At 35.1% G+C, this 25,651-nt stretch overlaps 1 protein-coding gene and 3 long non-coding RNA genes across 4 annotated transcripts; 2 read left to right on the forward strand and 2 right to left on the reverse strand.

The window, feature by feature from the left end:
* The first annotated feature begins 1,106 nt into the window (after positions 1-1,106).
* LOC146954090 (cotton fiber protein) lies at positions 1,107-2,134 on the forward strand. The gene has a single exon (XM_085713889.1). It carries the CDS (start codon positions 1,268-1,270, stop codon positions 1,826-1,828), a length of 561 nt encoding a protein of 186 aa, XP_085570015.1. The 5' UTR covers positions 1,107-1,267; the 3' UTR covers positions 1,829-2,134.
* Positions 2,135-7,371: 5,237 nt separating this feature from the next.
* LOC146954091 (uncharacterized) lies at positions 7,372-7,712 on the reverse strand. The gene is made up of 2 exons (XR_015011802.1): positions 7,581-7,712; positions 7,372-7,493 (listed from the first exon to the last, which is right to left on the reverse strand). It is a non-coding gene; the product is annotated as an uncharacterized LOC146954091 (long non-coding RNA).
* A 168-nt stretch (positions 7,713-7,880) lies between these two features.
* Positions 7,881-8,373, forward strand: LOC146954092 (uncharacterized). The gene is made up of 2 exons (XR_015011809.1): positions 7,881-8,018; positions 8,149-8,373. It is a non-coding gene; the product is annotated as an uncharacterized LOC146954092 (long non-coding RNA).
* Positions 8,374-24,578: 16,205 nt separating this feature from the next.
* On the reverse strand, positions 24,579-25,651 carry LOC146954093 (uncharacterized). The gene is made up of 2 exons (XR_015011800.1): positions 25,277-25,651; positions 24,579-25,175 (listed from the first exon to the last, which is right to left on the reverse strand). It is a non-coding gene; the product is annotated as an uncharacterized LOC146954093 (long non-coding RNA).

Here is a 25,651-nt window from a genome sequence, read left to right on the forward strand (position 1 = left end):
ATCATACTCAAACATCAAATGAATAAAATTTTAATTTGTCTTCTCTTTTCTGTTAGGGGGAGCGGGGTACTTTTCAAATTTTCATTAATCAACATCAACTTGCCTAAACATTAGAAAAATATAAGAAATGGACCCCATAGGGACACAACCAAAAGTTGCATCCAGGCACACACCACATGGGAAAACCTATACTTGTGGCCTTTACAGAATTTAGCTTTCCTTATTCTCACCATACTTAACAACCAAGGCTGCTTCCATGCTGTCAATTCTATCAAAACACATATGACCTTAGACTAAAAAATTACATCTTTATCATTAAGATTTCTTTATGTTACAACTCATGCCATTTTGGATAATTAAACGGTTTAATAGATGTATAACAATCCCGTGAACATAACTCAGTTAGTAATGACAATGTATTATTATATACAGGAGCTGGAGTTTGAACCCATATACCCACTTATTGACTTTAAAAAATGCATTCTATCAATTAGAATACTTGACAAAAAAAAAAATATGTATACCAAAAAATAGAACCAAGTCAAATTATTTCATACAAGTTATAAGTTGTTTTTATAAATGCCTTGAAAAAAATTTGTTTTTATAAACTATTCGAGAGAATTTATAGACAAAGTAAAAACAACTTATGAAGATGTCATAAACTATTTTGATTGAGTTGTGTTATTTGAACAACCAATTATGTGACAACTTTTAAGACAACCAAAATTTTACAAAGAAAAGAAAGTATTGGCACAAAAACCAAAACAATAGAGAAAGAAAGTAAAAACATAATGTGAGTATGAGAGAGAAGATTGTCATAAAAGTTGTCAAAAAGTGGTTGTACAAATATCATTTCTCATTTTGATTAGCTCTTTCGAAAAGCATCACAAGTTTTTGTATTAGTGTATAAACTTAAATAAGTCAAATCAAACAGATTTTATGTGCATTATGTTCCAAATTAGAAATCAAAGCAATGGCCCTTATGTAATTATATTATCAAATTATGTGCAAATTGGATTAGAAAAAAAAAAAGAAAAAAGTTAGTACCAACTTGTAGAACAAAACAAAGTGACAATAATATAATAAAACTAAAAAATAGGTATCAAAGTTTCCTTCATGAAATTGAGAACCATTTCCATTCCAATAGGAATAACTTTTCCATTAAGCCATTCTTTCAACCCTTCTATATCAAACTCTTTCTCTCCTATATTCTCTTTTCAACCAATCATACCAATATCACCCTTTCATTAATTTTGTTCCAATTAACATGTCACGCATGAAGTTATCAAAGAAACTTAAACCAGCCAAGAAAGCATGGAAGAACTTCTCAAACAATTTCCAATCAAAATTCCACAAACTAAACATATCAAAAACTTTCAAAACAACCCTTCAACACATTCTTTCACTCTTTCATTCCCTCACTCATCTCATAACCTCAAAAAGTAAAACTCATCGTTCTCTCACTTCTTTTAAATCATCATATGCTGCTTCACCTTCTTATTACCATTTTCAACACAAAAGCTTTGCAGCTATAAATATAAATGATCTCTATTCTCAAACTCATTCGGTTTCTTCTACGAATAATAGTAGTAATATTCATCATGCACAAGGTGAAACAAGTAGAGAAATTGAAAAGGTACATGTTGATGACAACAACAATGATGTAGATACTTTAGAGGATGCATGGCAAGTAGTGGTTTCTAGGTCTCCAATGTTGCAAGTAGATCAAAAGGCTGAAGAATTTATCTATAAATTTCGTGAAGATATAAGGCTTCAGAAAGAGAAATCATTGCTTGAATTTCATGAGAGGCTAGCAAGAAGTACCTAAATTTGATAATATAGATTATAATTTTCATTTTTTATTTATTTCACATATCGTACATGATTATGATATATATCATGGCTTGGTTTCTGTTTTTTTTTTTTTTTTGGTTTTTTTTTTTATACTTTCATTTAGTTCTATTGAGAAGCAAAGGGATTTTTACTTTGCTTTGAAATAAGAAGTAAATAAGTAATTAGCACATGTAGTTAATTGTTTTGGAATGATGTGTGAAGATGTATATGAAACTGTTGAAGAATTTTTTTTCTTCTCATTTTCATTATTTGTATTAAAACTTGTGCATATTGTTTATTAGTCTGGCAATAATAAAGTGTGTATTTTATTTTATAAAATTGGAGATTGAAAAAATTATTAAAGTAACTATAATTTTCATTTTACAACCGTGTTGGAGTAAATTTGAATTTCATCTCTTAGAAATTACATGTTGATACTTTTATCAATGAGCTAATACCTCTTAATCATAAAGTGTGTAGCTTTTTTTAAGTAAGAATGTTATTGATGTAATGTATCCACCAATTCTTCTTGGTATTAGAGGAGTTTTAGCATGCATAATTTTTGTTTAAATGATAGAGATGACCCTTTGCCTAATCTTTGGTGTTTGTGGAACCATTCTTGGTCTCCTATCACTATTATTATTGCTATTGAGCAGACCCATAATCGTGAATGGATGAACCATTGGATTGAAAGTGACTCGAAGCTTGCCATTCAGGCTTCCAAATCTCAGTATATTGTTTCTTGGGACCTTCGTAACCGCTGGAGTAATTGTATCGATTTGCATGTGCGGATTATGTTTTCTCATGTTTTTAGGGAGGGTAACTCTTGTGCTGACAAGCTAGCAGCCTTGGGGCATGACTGTTCAGATTTTTCTTGGTGGGATATTGTTACTGTAAGCCTTTTGTGGAACTTTTTTAAGGATCGTTGTAATCTCCCGAATTTTTGCTTTTGGGGTTTTGACCTAGTCTCCTCCTTCTTGTATTTTTTTGTTCCTTTTTTTTTTAATAATATTTATGAGTGTTTTTATAGTGGCTAGAGTTTGAACCCGCACCTTGCATATTTTATACATTGTCCCAACCAACTGAGATAAGCTCACGAGTACAATATTTATGAGTGTTTAAGGGAAGCCAATGTCTTACGGTGTCTTTGATGCCATTACACTCTTAATTTAGAAAAAAATAAACTAATGTATCAAACAATTTAACCAATGATTAATGTTCTTCGAAAAACTTGACTTACCTTATCGATTTTAGCGGATAGTTCCTACCAATCATATTTTTTACATCAACAAACCTCGAATATGAAACTTGTTTAAAAAATTTGAGATTTTGAGTCCAATTTTTGTCGGGTCAATGAAAAGTGTGTATAATGTATTAATATATGGTGAATAATACTCTTGTGAGAGTTGCTTGATGCTTTCGCTATTATTTCCAAATCACGTCCATCTATCTCTATCCATTGAATCAGTTTGTCGAGGCATTCTTGCATGGACACAAATATAAATGCATAGTATTTGGTCACACACACATCAAAAACTTTTTTCTCAAAAGACTAAATCATTTTATTATCAAGTTCTTTTTTATTATTAGAAAAAATAGTTTTATGTGTGTGTGCCTAAACACTGTACATTTATATTTGTGACCATGATAGACTTTCTCCAGTTTGTCCAACTAACTTCAATTAGTTTCTATTCTTTTTTATGGAATCTATTAAATATGTTTTTGTCCCTTCATAATACTCGTCATCTAATTTTATTTCTATAAGAAAATATTTTTTAAGTTTAATTTGATCCTCTCATTTTAAAAATTGTATGTTTTTGTTTTTTCTGCTAATCAGCAAAAATATAAAGTCAACACTTCTCACAATTACTTTTTAATGATATAACACTCACGTGGCAGCTAATGGATAGAAATTCAGTCCAATCTATCCTAGGAATTCAGTACAATTTCATTTTTTACATTCAGTTTGCTTTTGGAATTATGTGTGTGTGAAGAACCGAAAATGTATAACTAACTTGTGAGGAATTTTTTTCTTCTTCATTTGGTTCCCAGTGAAAAGGTGATGAATTAGTGCCTATTAATTAGGGTTATGCTAACGAGTGTTCACATTCAATCGATCGATATAGATGTTTGGGATGTTGTTGTCAACTGACGGCTTGAATTACAAATAGATGTTGATGGTGTCGTGCAAAATAAGCCTAAGGCAGATTGGACAGATGATGATAAGAAAAAAGTTCAATACGATGTAAAAGTGAGGAACATACTCATTTCCACACTCGTCGTAAACGAGTATCACTCAGTTTCATATTGTAAGACCGCTAAAGCAATGTGGATGATTTGAAACCTTCCATGAGGGTACCGAGGACGTTAAGCAATCAAAAATCACTACCCTCATTCAACACTTTAAGCTATTTCACATGAAGGATGGTAAAACCATCTCCTCCATGAAAATGATATTCACTCACATTGTTAACAAATTACAATACCTATGATAGACCATCTCAAACCAAAATTGTACTAATAAAGTTTTAAGATGCATGTCTAGAGAATGGCAGTCTAAAGTCACTACCATCAAAGAATCTCAAAACCTTAAAACTCTTGGAATCACCACCCTATTTGGAAAGATTAAAGAGCATGACCATGAGATTCTAAGGTTGAAAGTTAGGGAGGAAGATATCAAGAAAAAGAAAAATAATTTCATTGCGTTGAAATCCACCTCCACATGCGTTATTTAATAATAAATCAGAGATAAATACAAGGTTCAAGGTGTTACACCTTCAATAATCCCAAGCATGCATAATTCATTCCCTCAAAATTCATAAACAGTCGCAACAGATTTATAATATAAAATATCTCAACTTCTCAAGGTATATCATCATACACCTCATGGTTCTCATATAATCTAACAAAATAAAATAAACAGAAATCACGAAAAGGTCCTAAATCAGAGCCTACAACTAGACTCCAAAGGCAAGCAAAAAGCAAGGAAGCGTCAAGTTATCCCTGAGTACACACGATCACGCGTCCTCAGTCCTGCACGTCTGCCCCATCCAATAGAATGACATAGTCGAAAACCCGAAAAGAGATGAGAAATACTCAACATAGAATATCATGAACATATGAATAAATTCAAGGCAACAATTATCAAATATTCAACAATTCAATATCTCAAGTAATATTCTCAATTCACAAATTCAAGACATATAAAGTATTCACATCTTTAGTTGTCATTAATTATCCGTAGTTGTCATTAATTATCTTCCCATAATATATTATGATGTTCCCTTTTGATTGACTCTTTTTATTATTCCTCCAATTCTTTATGTTAGATACAAACTAGGTTGTCATTTCTACCTATAAATACCCATACAAACTTTCTATGTTCCTCACATTATCTCCTCCCACTCTCTCCCCCTCTTTCACTTCTTCTTTTTTGCTTCTATAGTTTATAGGATCTTTATACCCCTTTAGGTATATAGTAGTAGCTCTTGGGCGAAATAGTGGTCATTCGAGTTGGGGAAAAAGACATCATCCCTTGAGGTAAAATTAGGTTTGCTTCCTTTTACTCCCAAATTCTTTTTACCGTGGGTAAAAAGAATCATCATGGGGGTATAAAAGGAACCAAATTTAAATTTATCCAAGGGATCTTGATGTCATTTTCCCAGAACAGGACGGATCATTATTTCCCCAAGAGCTATTGTTAGATACCGAAGAGGGTAAAAATAACTTTTTACCCCAAGAGGGTAAATTATATGGATTAATTATTGTAATGTTTGAATGATATTAATAAAATGAGAGTTATATTTATTAATTTTGTTTTTTATTTGTATTTATTTTTGCATTTATTTTATGTTTATGATTATGTATTGAATAAATAAATATTGAATAAATAAAATCAAATTTATTTTCTAATTTTTTATTTAATGAATAAATATTGAATTAGAATAAAATCAAATTTATCTTAAGTGCATAAATAAATTAGAATATAGCAAATAAATAATTTAGAATAAAGTGAACAAATAATTTAGAAAATAAAAAATTTAGAATAAAGTGAACAAATAATTTAGAAAATAAATAATTTAGAATAAAGTGAACAAATAATTTAGAATAAATTAAATAAAATAATTTAGAATAAAGTAAATAAAATAATTTGAAAATAGTAAATAAATTAAAAAAAAAAGTAGTCACAATGCGCCACATAACTCACGCCACTCAACTTAACTTGTGCATTATTTTACACTTGCGCAAGTTAACTTGGGTAGGGGAATTTTGGGCATGGCTGCAGAGCGCGAATGTTTTGTGCTGAGGGAAGAGGAAAAATCTTTATGAAATCACATGTCATTGCATGACTACATTACTTGTTTATCATGACTTCTTTTTATTTTTCTTCAAGACTCATGTTCTTCCCTTCACACTTGGCAATAGCTTTTGCATTCTTCTCATGAATGTTGCGAAAAATCATAAAATCCTTCTTAAGTTAATCCATGTCAATGTGATTAATCATTATGTACTGACATTGTTATTTTTTATATTGTTTTTGTCAAAGATATTTAATGGCAAGAGAAATATTTTTTAAAGCAAAAATAAAGTGAAAATGACAGACATGACATATAAACTATGTTGGCCTCCTATGATTATAATCTATAATTTGTAGCAATGTAAAATTATTATTAATAAATAAAAGAAATATGAGAATTACAAATATTGGAGTGATCAGACCAAAACCCAATAAAAGTTAACCAAGGGATTTCACCTTGTCCCTTATTAAAATTTTCTCAGAAAAACCCATTAGAATAAATCCGGAGTACTGGAAAAAAGTACAGAGCAACTAAACAACACAAATGTAACACAAATGTAAATCAAAGTGCATAGGATATTATTAAAGTAAGAACATTATGACATACAAATAAATTATATGTAACATATAATTATTTTACATATTAATGGTTACAATTTCACGTATGCATGTACACATTGAGTTAATGCACATCGGTTTTTCTTGTGGAAAGATACACCCAACAATTTTAACTTTTCTCCGACATTCATAGTGATCTTTACATGAAACAGGCCCTGAAATGTCAAATAAGAAAGTACTTTGATTAAATGATTGTGAAATATGATGTCTAATATAAATAAGAAAATAATGTAAAAAATTACTTACGCCCATCGAGTACCACGAGATATACAGAAAGAAAGATTATCAATGTATAAACAAACTTGAAAATGTGATTCATTTTTTCTTCTTCTACAAGTAATCAGTAAAACATGGATTAAACATTTTATAATTAAAAGTTTATTGCTTTGTTAACATCATTTAAATACTTTTTTAACACTTAAGAGTTGATTTTTTTTTTATTAAATTGTAGTTATATTGTTAAATGCCTCTAAGGTAGAACAATGTATCAAGTTTGTCCGTTAACTCACTCAATTAACCAGTTAGGCATAATAAAGATCTCAAATAAAAACTTTTATTCCCATCAAACATTAATTAAATTTTTAATATTTTTAGCCTTTCGTGATAGAGAAGGGACAAAATACCCAAAGAGAAATAATAATGATCGAGCTGTCCGGTGATAATGGATGAGAGGCAACGGTGGCGGAAGATGCTCCAGCATAACGCCAATGGTGGCGATGAGTCTTCGCGGTGTAACGAAAGGTACCTGCAGGCACGTTAGCACTCCAACGCTCAAGTCATTGATGGAACTGCGAAAGAGTGTGTAGAAAGTGTTGTGAAAAGTGAACCATACCTTGAGGGTGAAGCAATGCCACCCTTATTAGGCGCGCATTGGGAATAATCAACTCCGGATTTTGCGGCGTGTGATTAGGGACGGTTAGAGGACACATGTAGGGTGATCCTCACGTGGGGATGTTCTCGTATGTGATGCGATGCATTAAGTTGACGATATAAAATAAAAGAGTTCGGGATTAAAGATTGCACTTTTTATCTGTTTGCAACAGAGTAAATTACCTGGTTTGATTGCAAAAAAGTAAGCAGCGGTTAGGATTCTTTGAATCCCCCCTACTTATTTTGTTGGATATTAAATAACAATCATGTTTTGTTTAGTTATCTTAAGTAGACTATACAAGTGATGAGGCCGTTGGGACGTTCTAACCTAGTCGGTTATCAACCTGCACCTGTTGATCGCACAGTGATCCTTACGTGCAAGGTCTATACTAATTCAAAGGTAAATGATCTCTATTCTCAAACTCCGTCCGTTTCTTCTATGAATAGTAGTAGTAATATTAGTCATGCACAAGGTGAAACAAGTAGAGAAATTGAAAAGGTACATGTTGATGACAATAACAATGATGTAGACACTATAGAGGATGCATGGAAAGTTGTGGTTGCTAGGTCTCCAATGTTGCAAGTGGATCAAAAGGCTGAAGAATTTATCTATAAATTTCGTGAAGATACAAGGCTTCAGAAAGAGAAATCATTGCTTGAATTTCATGAGAGACTAGCAAGAAGTACCTAAATTTGATAATATAGGTTATAATTTTCATTTTTTTTTATTTCACATATAGTGCATGATTATGATATATATCATGGCTAGGTTTCTGTATTTTTATTTTTTTATACTTTGATTTAGTTCTATTGAGAAGCAAAGGGATTTTTACTTTGCTTTGAAATAAGAAGTAAATAAGTAATTAGCACATGTAGTTAATTGTTTTGGAATGATGTGTGAAGAAATTCTGAAGATGTATATCAAACTTGTGAGGATTTTTTTCTTCTCAAATTTTCATTATTTGTATTAAAATTTGTACATTTTGTTAAATTAGTCCGGCAATAATAAAGTGTGTATTTTATTATATAAAATTGGAGATTGAAAAAATTATTAAAGTAACTATAATTATCATTTTACAACCATCTTAGAGTAAATTTGAATTTCATCTCTTAGAAATTATATGGTGATACTTTAATCAATGAGCTAATACCTCTTAATCATAAAGTGTGTGTTGCGGATTCCAATGAGAAAACCACACCAATAACAACCAAAATCAAAGTGTATGGAACAATTATAATCACAAGCCAAAAGTAGAAAACAACAGCGAGAGAAAAGAAGAAGAGAACACAAAAGAATTTGTTGACCCAGTTCGGTCCAAATTGACCTAGTATGGGGGAGAGAGCAACCCTCCGTTTCACTATATGATGAGTAACGTTACAAAAGAGATGGATTACAAGAATAAGTCTCCCGCCTAATTCTACCCAAATCCCAACCTCTTCCCGTAACCAAGAGACTCAATCCTAATAGTGTTTCCCAAGGTGAATCAACCCTCAAACCCTAGTGTTTGTTCCAAAGAGACAAACTCTACACAAACCCTAGATTTGTTGTTGCCTTTCTAAACCCTTGTTTTAGCCCCTCTATCTCTCTCAAAATAGTCTGATACAAGGCCTATATTTATAGTAAAAGTTTTGCTTAAAATTTGGAACAAATTTGCACCAGAAAATACGTTTATGTTATTTGCTGCCAACGCACCATCGTGCCACGATGCGACCCCATCGTGCCACGAAATTTCCAGTGACTTGCCTCAAAAAACTGAAACCTCCATCGTGCCACATTGCCCTTCCATCGTGCCACGTTGCTTCTGCAGATCCTGATTTTAAGTTAACTCTCACAATTCTCCACCTTGACTTCAAATCAGTGATGATGCCAAACCATCAACCACCATTGCTGCTCTTTCCCTTGCTTCCCACTACACCAAGTAGCTCCACAAGTTTACACCCTAACCTCTTCAGCCATCCAAATGTCTTCCGCCTTCTCGAAGATCCTTGTATCCAAACTACACTAGGAATTTCAGGTAGTTTTACAAGACTACACCATACCTCTTCAATACGAGACATCTCCCGCTTCCTTGAAGATCTACTTGTTCCCAATCACCCTTGGATTTTAGAGTAATCCACAAGTATACACCTCCCATCCCTTTAGCCCTCGGAATGTCTTCCGCCTTCTCGAAGGTCCTTGCAGTCTGACTACGCTAGGTGTTTTAGGTAGTCCCACAAGCATTCACCATGACATCTTCAACACAGGACATCTCCCGTTCCTTAAAGGTCTCCTTGCATCCAATCACCCTTGGCTTTTAGGGTAATTTCACAAGTCGTGTTATACATTCTTCAACCTCCGGAACGCCATTCGTCTTCATGAAGAAATCCATTGCTCACCACTAGAGCATAACACCCAAGGTCCTCCATAGTCGTACCATTCCCGGTGTGTTCAACTCCACCTAAAGCTGAGCTTCCAACCTCTCAACTAGCAAATGAGTACATCCCACTATGTCTTCCACCTTGAAACTCCACCTCAACAGGTAGATCATGAGTATTCTTATCACCGCCTCTCCAGGCTGATGTTGAGTGTTTAACATCTCTCCAGACGAACACCGCTCCACTAGGCATCAATCCCAAGGTAACCAACATCACCTTCATCCTCCAAACAACACCACACCATCAGAGCACCTGCATCCTCATAATCCTCAGTGACAATTTGTGCGGAGTTACCCTTAAACTCTGGACAATCCTTCATGAAGTGACCCATCTTGTGACAGTTAAAGCATTCAGATTTTGACTTCTTACCAGTCTTTCTCCGGTTACCTCTACCTCCACCACTCCCTCTTGAGACACTTAGGCCTTCACCGTTTTCATGAACTCTCAAGTCCTTGGACTTGGTCAACTCCTTGGTTCTCAAAGCCGCTTGAACTTCTTCCAAGGTAACAGTGCCTTCTTTGCCATAGAGCATGGTATCTTTGAACGATTCATAAGATTTTGGTAGAGCACATGTAACACCCATACTAGACGTATCTAGAAAGTCTTGCAAGTGCGTTAATTTAGTACTGGATACATTAAAAATTTACAACAATAAAACTTCGAATGAATATAAAAGACAACAAGGGCGTTCGTACAATGATAATACAACTTAACTTTCTAAGCATAATAGAAGCATCCTTTAAAATCCACACCATCCAGCTGCAAGTACGAACGAACACTTGTAGCATCATCCATTCGGCTACTAGCTTGCTAATCCACCTGATATCTGAAACAAATAAGGATTGGGATGAGACATAATGTCTCAGTGAGTTCCACCTAATCCTATGCTATAGGCAACCTCAAGGGAACCTACGGTCACCACGTGTCTACTTTACAACCTGACGGTTGATTATACGTGTGTGGGGACTTGCATGCTTAGACGGTTGTGCATACTAGGACCGTCTTAACTTCATCTTACTTGTTATAGGCTTACTATAATCTTATGTGTCATGGCGGCCAAGGGAACCTAAGACCACTACGCCAAGATACGGTAAACGCATCGAGGTCTTCATGTAATCATGTTCATGACACAATCCTAAGCCGGACGATTAGGGAGACCTAAAATCGTCTTCGGCATCACATCCTTTACTTGTCCTAGTCATGTCTTGTACTTAGCATATCATACATGGTTTCATTCGAAATCATAATCATATCATATCATAATCGCATCTAAGTTCATTAATCATTATGTTAGCGTTGAACAAACATCATTATCTTGATTCATTTTTACGGAGAGTCCCGGGTGGAGTAACCCCGAGTACAATCCCATACATGACCGATGTACGTACATCGGACTCCTTCGGTGTTGTGCGGGTCCCTTGCGGCTTAAACCGTTCCCCTTAGGTCGAGAACCTCCCGTATCCCCCTGACATGGATAACAAGAGACACGAGCACCACCATGCGGTTATTACATAGTCTTGCAGTTTCAGTGACATGCGGGTCCCTTACGGCTTGAATCGTTCTCATATTGAGAACCCCTTGTATCCCCCTGATGTGAATAGCAAGAGACATGCCACCTACTTATACATATCATGATATTGTCGTCAATTTAGGTTAAACCTATTCATACATACATGTTTACCTCGGATCCTAGATCGATCCGATTAACGGTAAATGTTCTTACTTGTCATTCATATCATGGTGGAGAAATATCTATCCTATCCACAAATTAATGCTTGATATATCGATCATAATCATGTGCGAAGATAACATACTTCGCTCCTAATCACCCTAGTGATTCTCGCTATTATTCTAGTTCTCGACTACTATGTCGAGGCTCTAGTTTCCCTTTACTTAAGAAGTATCATGCTACCCGATTCTTATCGTATCATCTCTCGTGTACCATGCTTGAATACACTTGTCAAACACTTGCTTCATTTATAAGGGAGTTTTCTTTCAGAGATTAACATTTAGGATCTTGGTTTGAGGGGTTCACTTTTGTAAAAAGATACTACGGAGAAAACCGCCTCGCGAAACGCCAAGCCTGCCAAAAGCAAGCAAAACAGTGAGTTTCCTCACTGTCTTACTCGCCATGGCGAGTAGATTTGCTGGGGAGGCGAGCAGCAGCTCACAGCTGCGAGTTGGGGGCGAGTAGGACCCCCTGTTCGGCCCTCTAACTCGCCGTGGCGAGTTGTGACAGTCCAGCAACCTCAAAATTGATATTTTTGACTTAAAAACCTCAATCCAAGCATCTCCAAATGTTATATGACCCTTAGAACCATTAGGAACCTTTAAAACATAAATTAGGCAAGTGTTCACAGGTCAAGCAAGCATGTCATACAATTGGGGTAATAATTTCTATGTATAAACAATAAATAACTACATGTTTTATTGCAAGCATAATCACATAATTCCAAGGGTGGGAACTATCTAAGGAACACACCTTGCAAGTTCTTAAAGCAATTCCAAACCTCAAGCTCAAGCAAGCATCATCTTCCCCTTTACAACCAATCCCTAGTTTGCTTCCTTGATCCCAAAGTTCCAAGAATCACAATCCTCACTTTAGTTCTTCAACCCAACCTTTATTCATCTTCTTTGATCATGGAGGAACCACTTCTTGCACCACTTCATGCTTCAACTCCCTTATAACCAAAACCTTAACTTAATGGAGGGAAGGAAAAGTTAAGAATCAAACAAACTAAGCTTCCTTAAGCTTATGAAACCATAAAGAACATAGTCTAGAAACTTACCAAGAAAAGATGAAGATTTAGGAAGGATTGGAGAAGAAGAAGAGAAAGACAACTCAAATCAAGCTTCATATGATTATGGTGTCTTGAAAGATCATAAGGTAAGCCTTGCCATGGATGGAAGAAGTTGGAAAGAATAGAGGAAGAGAAAGAGAGAAAGAAGGCGTGGGAGTAGAGAGAGGAGGGAGAGCTTCTTACCAACTCAAACCCTAGAGAGAGAAAGGGAAAAGATTGTGAAGATATTTAGCCCAAAAAACAATTAAATACTCCCTTAACGTGAAATTACCAAAATACCCTTTGCCTTAAGCGTGTTAAATACGACTCTGAGACTTAGCTTGTATTTGACTGTCATCACTTAATAATATTCTCCATAAGTTTACTTTCATTTATATTAATCTTATGGCCCGATCGACGGTAATATTCCGACACTGACATGCGGGATATTACATTCTACCCCCCTTAAAAAAAAATTTCGTCCTCGAAATTTAGAGGTCACTTAACATGTAACGAGTTCAAAACACAACATCCTGAAATAATCCTTGCATCGTTGGAATCATTCTTCTCCTAGTCTTAACTTAACCTAAAACATCATGTTCAAACTTATACTTATGGCATATTGGTCCAGATATCTCGGATCCACATCTTACCTGCTTATGGTAAATCATTCATATAGGTAACTTATCATTATCTGGAACACTCAGGTTTTGCCTTTCAACTGAAGTCTCAATGCACCCGAATCCATCGGTAATTCATATAACTTGGTATGGATAAGCGACTTTAAATTATACCATAATACTTTACATTCAATAGCCGGTCTCACAGTTCACATACTCTTAAAATTTCCGACTATAACCATTCACACTTGAATATCCTTAACATATACTTGTACGTCTCAGATGTCCTTTTAGAAAACATTGTTATCTATGGCATCAAACTTTACTTTCTATTTTGCATTACATACTTCCAAATGCCACATACTGTTAGATAATAACGATACTTGTTATATTTTTTTTTCCATAAGAAATTTTATAAACATTGGTATAAGGATCCTTGGAATGAATATATGTATTTCCTTTTTAAAGAAAACATTTTTGAACCCAAACCGACAACGGTGTCACAGAACCGCAGGACGAGTTTCTATGTTCTGAAAAAGGTTGAATCTCGTCCAAGCTCGCCACTGACGAGTTGGTCTGGAAGTCCGCACATCTTAAGTGAACTTACTCACTTATGGCGTGTGTCATCGGTTTCAGAAAATGAAAATATCATGTTTTTAAAATAATTCGTTTCCAAGTCCTTTAATACCCATTTTCACTTTAAGAGTTGGAAAAAATCCTGGTTTGGCACCATTCAAGCAAGTATCATCATCATTTAACAATCATGACATCGGAGAGTATGAATCTCATCATACATAACTTATGAATCGTAATTCCTTGCATGATAAAATTTCTTAGACTTTGAAAGTGAATTCTTTTCAATTCGATTAACCATTCTTGTACGAGCTTGATATCACCAATAAACAACCTGATTACTTCATTATAGTAACTTCAACCTCTCATATTTTAATTAGGTGAACACATCCATATATCTTTACCTTATCCATCTTTGTCTGCAAAAGTCTCGTTACTTAATCAACGTTCCAAGTACTGTTCACCCGTCTCAAAATGCTTCTTCACTATTAACACTTATCCGGTTCACTTCCGTTGCGCCACTCTGATTTCCACCCGTTTGGTTTTAACCAATACTCTATTCCATTGATACGGGTGAAACTTCTCATCCCTTTTCTTATACTTTGTCATCTTCTTGAACTCTTCTCAAAACCATTCATGTGGCATCCCATGCCGTAACTTGCTCTTCATAAGTCCTGATTAGATAAAATCTCATGATAGACTTACCGTATTCTTATATTACCTTCCTGTGGTTGAACTTTACATACTTACTAGTAGTCTTACCTTCTGTCATATCATTACCATACTTAAATTTATTCCTGAACAAATCTCCAATTCCCATAGCATGCTCAGAATGCACATCATGCATGCTTCTCTTGAAAATCTTACTTTGCACCTTCGTTTCTCGCATGCTATGCTGTGCTTAATCTTACCAATGCTAGCTCGTTAATTTTTCTCCCTGAAGAAAACTTCATAAATTTGCACACGGATCATTGGTGTTGATGTTTCTTTATTATATTTATAAAATATTGAATTTTGGGTCTCGGTCGTTACCGTAAAATCCTTGGAACGAGTTGATAACACAACAGTGTCATCAAATAGTGCTCCAAGTGTTCAAATTATTTTACATGTGTGGTAATCGACCGGTACCTACAGAATTCCATTTAAAATTTATGAACACCAATTCCAATCATCCATATGCGTGTATCTTTTCTAAAATGTTATAAACTTTGAAAAAAAACAAACTCATCATGGTAACGAGCCTTAGTAAATTAATTAAGCAAATCATAGATTTCGAGGGGTAATTAATACTCTACAAAACCTGAGAATCTTGCGATCTAACATAACTCCTCACGACCTTAACTTCTTACTTCATGTCTTCATGTCCATAATGTCCGTTCCATATACCGGGTCCTCTAAGCTCTTGGTCTAAACTCCTTTAAACTCTTGACACATTAATTTTCGAAGTCACCTTAAACTGAATCGATTCCGTTAATAGTTGTCCATGCCTTTTTCCTTTGAAAACTTTAGGATGTAATGTGCATTCATTACTTGATGTTATAAAAAGTGTTATTGCAAAAAGGTTGTGAAGACAACTCTCCAATAGTCACTGCGGACCCTAGAGACGAACTGACAGTTTTTGAAAAACTAAAAATTTCGCCCTATATTTGCTATTGGCGAGTTTCTCCATCTCAGTTCCCAAAAATAATATATTTTTGTACAAAATCTTATTTCTCAAGCAATCCAATGCACATTATCCATTCTTAACATCATTAAAACATTCATATCATATGCACGACAAGCATCAACATCATTCGTTTCAATTCTCGGCACATCAGAAATTATTGCCTTAATCCTGATACCATAAAATATCCACATATAAACTTAACTTAATCTACTGCGAACAGTTTGACTTGTTTCTTTGTCGACTCGCTCCACATTCCCACTTTAAAGCCTTATACTATCTGGGCATTCAAAACTTTGGCTTCAATCACATACCTTCATCCCTAAGAACTTCCAAATTTCATCAACATATGTCGACTTCTTCTTATCTTGTAACCTCATACTTACATTCCAAAAATATTTATTTCCTTTCCATAACACAGTCTTGCTCCAACAACGACTCTTACCGAAGCTCCCGGTCACTCTTAAACATTTCCAAATTATTCACTCACGGATATACAAAATATCTTTAACAACTTCCCCAATGTTGTCGGACCAATCCATCTTAACTTTACCTTGCACTCCCGGAGAAATCCACTTAAACTAATAAGCTCACCGGTCACCATTTGGCACGATTAGACTCTTAATATTATTACTCCGAGTTTCTACATTCTCAAATCATCTTCATCACATACTTCGTTCCTCCTGGTCCTATTCAGCTCTCAGGCATCCGTTCTAACCGTCGAGTCTTAAGTTGAGTTGATCAGGCTCAACTACCATCAACAATTAAAACATTTACCTGGAACCCAATGGTCCCACTTCCTTAGTTGTAACTTAATGACCCAAGGCACGGTCTGAATCGACCTGCTCTGATACCAAATGTAACACCCATACTAGACGTATCTAGAAAGTCTAGCAAGTGGGTTAATTTAGTACTGGATACATTAAAAATTTACAACAATAAAACTTCGAATGAATATAAAAGACAACAAGGGTGTTCGTACAATGATAATACAACTTAACTTTCTAAGCATAATAGAAGCATCCTTTAAAATCCACACCATCCAGCTGCAAGTACGAACGAACACTTGTAGCATCATCCATTCGGCTACTAGCTTGCTAGTCCACCTGATATCTGAAACAAATAAGGATTGGGATGAGACATAATGTCTCAGTGAGTTCCACCTAATCTTAGGCTATAGGCAACCTCAAGGGAACCTACGGTCACCACGTGTCTACTTTACAACCTGACGGTTGATTATACGTGTGTGGGGACTTGCATGCTTAGACGGTTGTGCATACTAGGACCATCTTAACTTCATCTTACTTGTTATAAGCTTACTATAATCTTATGTGTCATGGCGGCCAAGGGAACCTAAGACCACTATGCCAAGATACGGTAAACGCATCGAGGTCTTCATGTAATCATGTTCATGACACAATCCTAAGCCGGACGATTAGGGAGACCTAAAATCTTCTTCGGCATCACATTCTTTACTTGTCCTAGTCATGTCTTGTACTTAGCTTATCATACATGGTTTCATTCGAAATCATAATCATATCATATCATAATCGCATCTAAGTTCATTAATCATTATGTTAGCGTTGAACAAACATCATTATCTTGATTCATTTTTACGGAGAGTCCCGGGTGGAGTAACCCCGAGTACAATCCCATACATGACCGATGTACGTACATCGGACTCCTTCGGTGTCGTGCGGGTCCCTTGCGGCTTAAACCGTTCCCCTTAGGTCGAGAACCTCCCGTATCCCCCTGACGTGGATAACAAGAGACACGAGCACCGCCATGCGGTTATTACATAGTCTTGCGGTTTCAGTGACATGCGGGTCCCTTACGGCTTGAATCGTTCTCATATTGAGAACCCCTTGTATCCCCCTGATGTGGATAGCAAGATACATGCCACCTACTTATACATATCATGATATTGTCGTCAATTTAGGTTAAACCTATTCATACATACATGTTTACCTCGGATCCTAGATCGATCCGATTAACGGTAAATGTTCTTACTTGTCATTCATATCATGGTGGAGAAATATTTATCCTATCCACAAATTAATGCTTGCTATATCGATCATAATCATGTGCGAAGATAACATACTTCGCTCCTAATCACCCTAGTGATTCTCGCTATTATTCTAGTTCTCGACTACTATGTCGAGGCTCTAGTTTCCCTTTACTTAAGAAGTATCATGCTACCCGATTCTTATCGTATCATCTCTCGTGTACCATGCTTGAATACACTTGTCAAACACTTGCTTCATTTATAAGGGAGTTTTCTTTCAAAGATTAATATTTAAGATCTTGGTTTGAGGGGTTCACTTTTGTAAAAAGATACTACGGAGAAAACCGCCTCGCGAAACGCCAAGCCTGCCAAAAGCAAGCAAAACAGTGAGTTTCCTCACTGTCTTACTCGACATGGCGAGTAGATTTGCTGGGGAGGCGAGTAGGACCCCCTGTTCGGCCCTCTAAGTCGCCGTGGCGAGTTGTGACAGTCCAGCAACCTCAAAATTGATATTTTTGACTTAAAAACCTCAATCCAAGCATCTCCAAATGTTATATGACCCTTAGAACCATTAGGAACCTTTAAAACATAAATTAGGCAAGTGTTCACAGGTCAAGCAAGCATGTCATACAATTGGGGTAATAATTTCTATGTATAAACAATAAATAACTATGTGTTTTATTGCAAGCATAATCACATAATTCCAAGGGTGGGAACTATCTATGGAACTCACCTTGCATGTTCTTAAAGCAATTCCAAGCCTCAAGCTCAAGCAAGCATCATCTTCCCCTTTACAACCAATCCCTAGTTTGCTTCCTTGATCCCAAAGTTCCAAGAATCACAATCCTCACTTTAGTTCTTCAACCCAACCTCTATTCATCTTCTTTGATCATGGAGGAACCACTTCTTGCACCACTTCATGCTTCAACTCCCTTATAACCAAAACCTTAACTTAATGGAGGGAAGGAAAAGTTGAGAATCAAACAAACTAAGCTTCCTTAAGCTTATGAAACCATAAAGAACATAGTCTAGAAACTTACCAAGAAAAGATGAAGATTTAGGAAGGATTGGTGAAGAAGAAGAGAAAGACAACTCAAATCAAGCTTCATATGATTATGGTGTCTTGAAAGATCATAAGGTAAGCCTTGCCATGGATGGAAGAAGTTGGAAAGAATAGAGGAAGAGAAAGAGAGAAAGAAGGCGTGGGAGTAGAGAGAGGAGGGAGAGCTTCTTACCAACTCAAACCCTAGAGAGAGAAAGGGAAAAGATTGTGAAGATATTTTGCCCCAAAAACAATTAAATACTCCCTTAACATGAAATTACCAAAATACCCTTTGCCTTAAGCGTGTTAAATACGACTCTGAGACTTAGCTTGTATTTGACTGTCATCACTTAATAATATTCTCCATAAGTTTACTTTCATTTATATTAATCTTATGGCCCGATCGACGGTAATATTCCGACACTGACAGGCGGGATATTACAGCACACAACAAGAGTATAGCTTTATCTTCATCCTCAAGTTGCACCTCAATATTCTCCAAGTCATCAAGGATTTTGTTGAACTCCGTAAGTTGCTCCATGATGGCCTTTGACTCCACCATCTTGAATGAGTAGAGTTGTTGCTTTAGGAATTGCCGATGAGCCAAAGACTTTGTCATATACAAAGATTCCAACTTTGCCCACATTGATGCCACGGTTGGTTCCTTTGCTACTTCTCTCAAAACTTTATCCCCGAGGCACAAGACAATGGCACTCCTGGCCTTGTCCGCCATCTCGGTCTTCTCCGCTCGTGACATGGTGACCGGTAACGAACCTTCACCCTTCAAAGCTTTCTCACACTTCTGCTGTATTAACACCGCTTCCATCTTTACCTTCCATAACCCAAAATCGTTATCGCCGGTAAACTTCTCAATATCCCACTTCGAACCCATGGTACTTGATTATCTTTTGACCCTTGCCCCACGGTGGGCGCCAATTGTTGCGGATTCCAATGAGAAAACCACACCAATAACAACTTGATGTGTGGAGCAAGGGATAATTAAGCAACCAAAATCAAAGTGTATGGAACAGTTATAATCACAAGCCAAAAGTAGAAAACAACAGCGAGAGAAAAGAAGAAGAGAACACAAAAGAATTTGTTGACCCAGTTCGGTCCAAATTGACCTAGTCTGGAGGAGAGAGCAGCCCTCCGTTTCACTATATGATGAGTAACATTACAAAAGAGATGGATTACAAGAATAAGTCTCCCGCCTAATTCTACCCAAATCCCAGCCTCTTCCCGCAACCAAGAGACTCAATCCTAATAATGTTTCCCAAGGTGAATCAACCCTCAAACCCTAGTGTTTGTTCCAAAGAGACAAACTCTACACAAACCCTAGATTTGTTGTTGCCTCTCTAAACCCTTGTTTCAGCTCCTCTATCTCTCTCAAAATAGTCTGATACAAGGCCTATATTTATAGTAAAAGTTTTGCTTAAAATTTGGAACAAATCTGCACCAAAAAATATGTTTCTGTTATTTGCTGCCAACGCACCATCGTGCCACGATGCGACCCCATCGTGCCACAAAATTTCCAGTGACTTGCCTCAAAAAACTGAAACCTCCATCGTGCCACGTTGCCCTTCCATCGTGCCACGTTGCTTCTGCAGATCCTGATTTTAAGTTAACTCTCACAGTGTGTAATTTTTTCAAGTAAGAATGTTATTGATGTAATGTATCCATCAATTCTTCTTGGTATTAGAGGAGTTTTAGCATGCATAATTTTTGTTTAAATGATAGAGATGACCAGTTGCCTAATCTTTGGTGTTTGTGGAACCGTTCTTGGTATCCTATCACTATTATCATTGCTATTGAGCAGATCCATAATTTTGAATGGATGCACCTTTGGATTGAAAGTGACTCGCGGCTTGCCATTCAGGCTTCCAAATCTCATTACATTGTTCCTTGGGGCCTTCATAACCGCTGGAGTAATTGTTTCGGGTTTGCATATGCAACTTCTGTTTTCTCATGTTTTCAGGGTGGGTAACTCTTGTGCTGACAAGCTAGCAGCTCTGGAGCATGACTGTTCTGATTTTTCTTGGTGGGATACTGTTCCTGTCAGCCTTTTGTGGGACTTTTTTAGGGATCATTGTAATCTCCCAAATTTTCTCTTTTGTTAGCTTTCTTTTGTTTGTCCTGTTTAGGGTTTTGACCTAGGTCTCCCCCTTCTTGTATTTTTTTTCTCTCCCGTTTTTTAAATAATATTTATGAGTGCTTGGCAGAGGATGGGGGATTGTAAGGGATACCAACATAGTTGTGATGTCTTCCTGTCTCTTTGATGCCATTACGCTTTTAATTCAGAAAAAAAACTAATGCATCCACCAATTTTATCGATAATTAATGTTCTTCGAAAAACTTGACTTACCTTAACAATTTTAGCGATAGTTCCTACCAATCACATTTTTTACATCAACAAGCATCGAATATGAAACTTGTTTAAAAAATTTGAGTCCAATTTTGCTTGGGTCAATGAAAAGTGTGTATAATGTATTTATTTATGGGTCTTGTTAACGAGTGCCCTCGGGACACTCTTTAAGCATGCTAAATTAGAAAATTATTCTTTAAAAAAGTCAAAAAGTTCAATTTCCAATGTATTAAATACACAAATTCTCATAAAAAGTTACTATTCCAGGCACTTAAAGAGTGTCCCGGGAGCACTCGTTAACATTTCCCTTTATTTATTTATGGTGAATAATATTGTGAGAGTTGCTTGATGTTTTCGCTATTATTTCCAAATCACGTCCATCCATCTCTATCCATTGAATCAGTTTGTCCAACTAAATTCAATTATTTTCCATTGTTTTCTTATAAATATTGATTAGCATTGGCTTTATGGAATCTATTAAATATGTTTTTGTCCCTTCGTAATACTATAAAAAAATAGTTTTTAAGTTGTTCCTCTCATTTTAAAAATTGTATGTTTTTGTTTTTTCTGCTAATCAGCAAACAAATCAAGTCAAGACTTCTCACAATTACTTTTTAAATGATATAACGCTCACGTGGCAGCTAATGGATAGAAATTCAGTCCAATCGATACCTAGAAATTCAGTACAATTACATTTTTTTACATTCATTTTGGTTTTGGAAGTATGTGTGTGGGAAGAACTGAAAATGTATAACTAACTTGTGAGGAAATTTTTTTTTTTCTACTTCATTTGGTTCAGTGAAAAGGTGATGACTTGTGCATATTAATTAGGGTTATGTTAGCAACTGTTCACATTTAATCGGTCGATATGGATATTTGGGATGCCGTTGTCAACGGACAGTTTGAATTCAGGTCAAAAAAAAAAAAACGGACTTGAATTGCAAATAGATGTTGACGGTGTCGTGCAAAATAAGCTTAAGACAGATTGGACAGATGATGATAAGAAAAAGATTCAATACGATTTAAAAGCAAGGACATACTCATTTCCACACTCGTCGTAAACGAGTATCACTAAGTTTCAAATTGCAAGACCGTTAAAGTAATGTGGAACGCCTTCGAAACCTTCCATATGGGTACCGATGACGTTACGCAATCAAAAATCAATACCCCTCATTCAACAATTTAAGCTATTTCACATGAAGGATGGTACACCATATCCTCCATGAAAATGAAATTCACTCACATTGTTAACAAATTACAAAACTTAGGAAAGACAATCTCAAACCAAAATTGTACTAATAAAGTTTTAAGATGCATGTCTAGAGAATGGCAGTCTAAAGTCACCACTATCAAAGAATCTCAAAACCTTAAAACTCTTGGAATCACCACCCTATTTGGAAAGATTAAAGCATGAGCACGAGATCCTAAGGTTGAAAGCTAGAGAGGAAGATATCAAGAAAAAGGAAAAGAATTCCATTGCGTTGAAATCCTCCTTGTAACACCCTCAAACCTCACATGCATTATTTAATAATAAATCAAAGATAAATACAAGGTTCAAGGTGCTACGCCTTCAATAATTCCAAGCATGCATAATTCATTCCCTCAAAATTCATAAACAGTCGCAAATGATTTATAAAATAAAACAACATCTCAAGGTATATTATCGTACACATCATGGCTCTCATATAATTCAACAAAATAAAATAAACAGAAATCCCGACAAGGTCCTAAATCAGATCATACAACTAGACTCCAAAGGCATGCAAAAAGAGAGGAAGTGTCGAGTTATCCCCGAGTACTCACACGATCACGCGTCCTCATTCCTGCATGTCTACACCACCCAATAGAATGACATTGCCAAAAACCCAGAAAAGGGTGAGAAATACTAAATATAGAATATCATGAACATGCGAATAAATTCAAGGCAACAATTATCAAATATTCAACAACTCAATATCTCAAGTAATATTCTCATATAAGTAGGCTTATAAATTCTCAATTCACAAATTCAAGACATATCAAGTATTCACATCATCATCTTATCACCAAATCAATTAACATCGTCCACAATTCAACACCATTTTCACCAGTGCACAAAGATCACAAAGTATTCACATAATCATGTATACATCATCACATATAACCACATGATTAAACTCAAGACTCTCACATTAATTCATATGCATACAATGTGCTAGACACGACTCTATATGCATACGGTACCATTCCTTTGATATCGGAGTTATTTTACGGATTGATCCCATCACCACATTTCGAATGCTAAAACATCCTATTCACCATTTTGGATACTAAATATCCGACGAATCATGATGCATGAACATATGACTCACCAAATGCATACATTCATACAAAACATCATCATTATAAACTTCACCAATATATATACACACACACACACATGTAATCTTTATCATTATATGCATATACTTCATCAAGTAAGCATCATCACTTCATTTATCACAATTAGCATTTTGAGACGATTAATCATTTACGCCTAGCTAATCCACATTTCAAGTTTACATATCAAAATAAAATAAACACCATTCATCATCCTATCATTAGCACATAATCATTCTCAACTTATCATGGAATAAATCATTAATTTTTAAAGTCTGTCTATTTCCTACTTTAATCAAAGTTCGTTTATTTTCATGATTTCACAACAATCAATCCAATTCATCCTAATCTAGGTTCAATTTATCATAGATGCTCAATTATACATCAATTAACTAAGTATAGGTGTTTGGGACCCATTGGTGCACTTTAAAAATTCAAAAACAACGAAAAATCTAACTTCATGCGCAGAGGACAAGTCACACGGTCATGCCACAGGGGCGCACGATCGTGTCACTCAATGTCGAGTGATACACATAGTCTTTCTCACCTTCATGAGTGTCTACTAGAATTTCTATAGCAGTATATATTTCAAATTTCAGTTTAACATATGCTAAATTTCATTCTGCAACTCCAACTTTTTTATATACCAGATCTTGATTCTATAATATTTTAATATTAATTCAACGAGGGAATTTATTCTTTTTAAAAAAATTATATTAATTAAAACTTGAGTGGCTCCTATATGAATATATCACATTTTTTTCTATGTTCCTCCTTCCTTATATCTCTTTTAATTTAATAATTGTATATAAGTATGTCCTTAAGCATCCGCTATATCCAGTAGTTGTCATTAATGATCTTCCCATAGTATATTATGACGTTCTTCAAGACACATGTCCTTCCCTTCACACTAGGAATAGATTTTGCATTCTTCTCATGAATGTTGCAAAAAATCATAAAATTCTTCTTAAGTTAATCCATGTCAATGTAACTAATCATTATGTACTGACATTGTTATTTTTTATATTGTTCTTGTCAAAGAGATTTAATGACAAGAGAAATATTTTTTAAAGCAAAAACAAAGTGAAAATGATAGACACGACATCTAAACTATGTTGGTCTCCTATGATTATAATATATAATTTGCAGCAATGTAAAATTATTATTAATAAATAAAAGAAAAATGAGAATTACAAATATTTGAGTGACTGGACCAAAACCCCATAAAAGATTTGAGTGACTGGAACAAAACCCCATAAAAGTTAACCAAGGGATCTCACCTTGTCCCTTATTAAATTATTCTCAGGAAAACCCATTAGGATAAAACCCGAGTACGGGAAAAAAGTACAGAGCAACTAAACAACAGAAAGTTAACATAAACATAAATCAAAGTGCAAAAGTTTTTTTTTTTTGGTCAGGTAGCCTAGTGGCTTGAATTCACCTTATAAGGTGAATAAGTGGGGTGTCCGGAGTTCGAACCCCGGCCCATGCATATAATAATGCATTATCCTACCAACTGAGCTATGCTCACGGGACAGTGCACAAGTTATTATTAAAGTAAGAAAATTACGACATACAAATACATTATATGTAGCATATAATCATTTTACATATTAATGGTTACAATTTAACGCATGTACAGATTGAGTTAATGCACAACGGTTTTTCTTGACGATAGATACACCCAAGAATGTTGATTTTTCTCCGACATTCAAAGTGATCTTTACATGAAATAGGCACTGCAATGTCAAATAATAATAAACTATTTTGATTAAAGATTATGAAATATTATGTCTAATATAAATAAGAAAATGAGAAAATAATGTAAAAAATTACGTACGGCCATCGAGTACCACGAGATATATAGAGAGAAAGATTATCAAAGCATAAACAAACTTGGAAATGTGATTCATTTTTTCTTCTTCTACAAATAATCAGTAAAACATGGATTAAACATTTTATAAGTAAAGTTTATTGCTTTGTTAACATCATTTAAATACTTTTTTTTAACACTTGAGTTGAAAAAAATAATTATTAAATTGAAGTTATATTGTTAAATGTCTCTAAGGTAGATCAATGAATCAAGCTTGTCTGTTAGCTTACTCAATTAACCATTTAGGCATAATAAAAACTTTTATTCCCATCAAACATTCATTAATTTTTATTTTTTTATTTTTTTAGCCTATCGTGATAGAGAATGGACAAAATACCCAAA

The sequence above is a fragment of the Medicago sativa genome, chromosome 1, assembly GCF_051527215.1.
Source record: "Medicago sativa cultivar Bolivia chromosome 1, Bolivia_mono, whole genome shotgun sequence".
NCBI classification, from domain to species: Eukaryota; Viridiplantae; Streptophyta; class Magnoliopsida; order Fabales; family Fabaceae; genus Medicago; species Medicago sativa.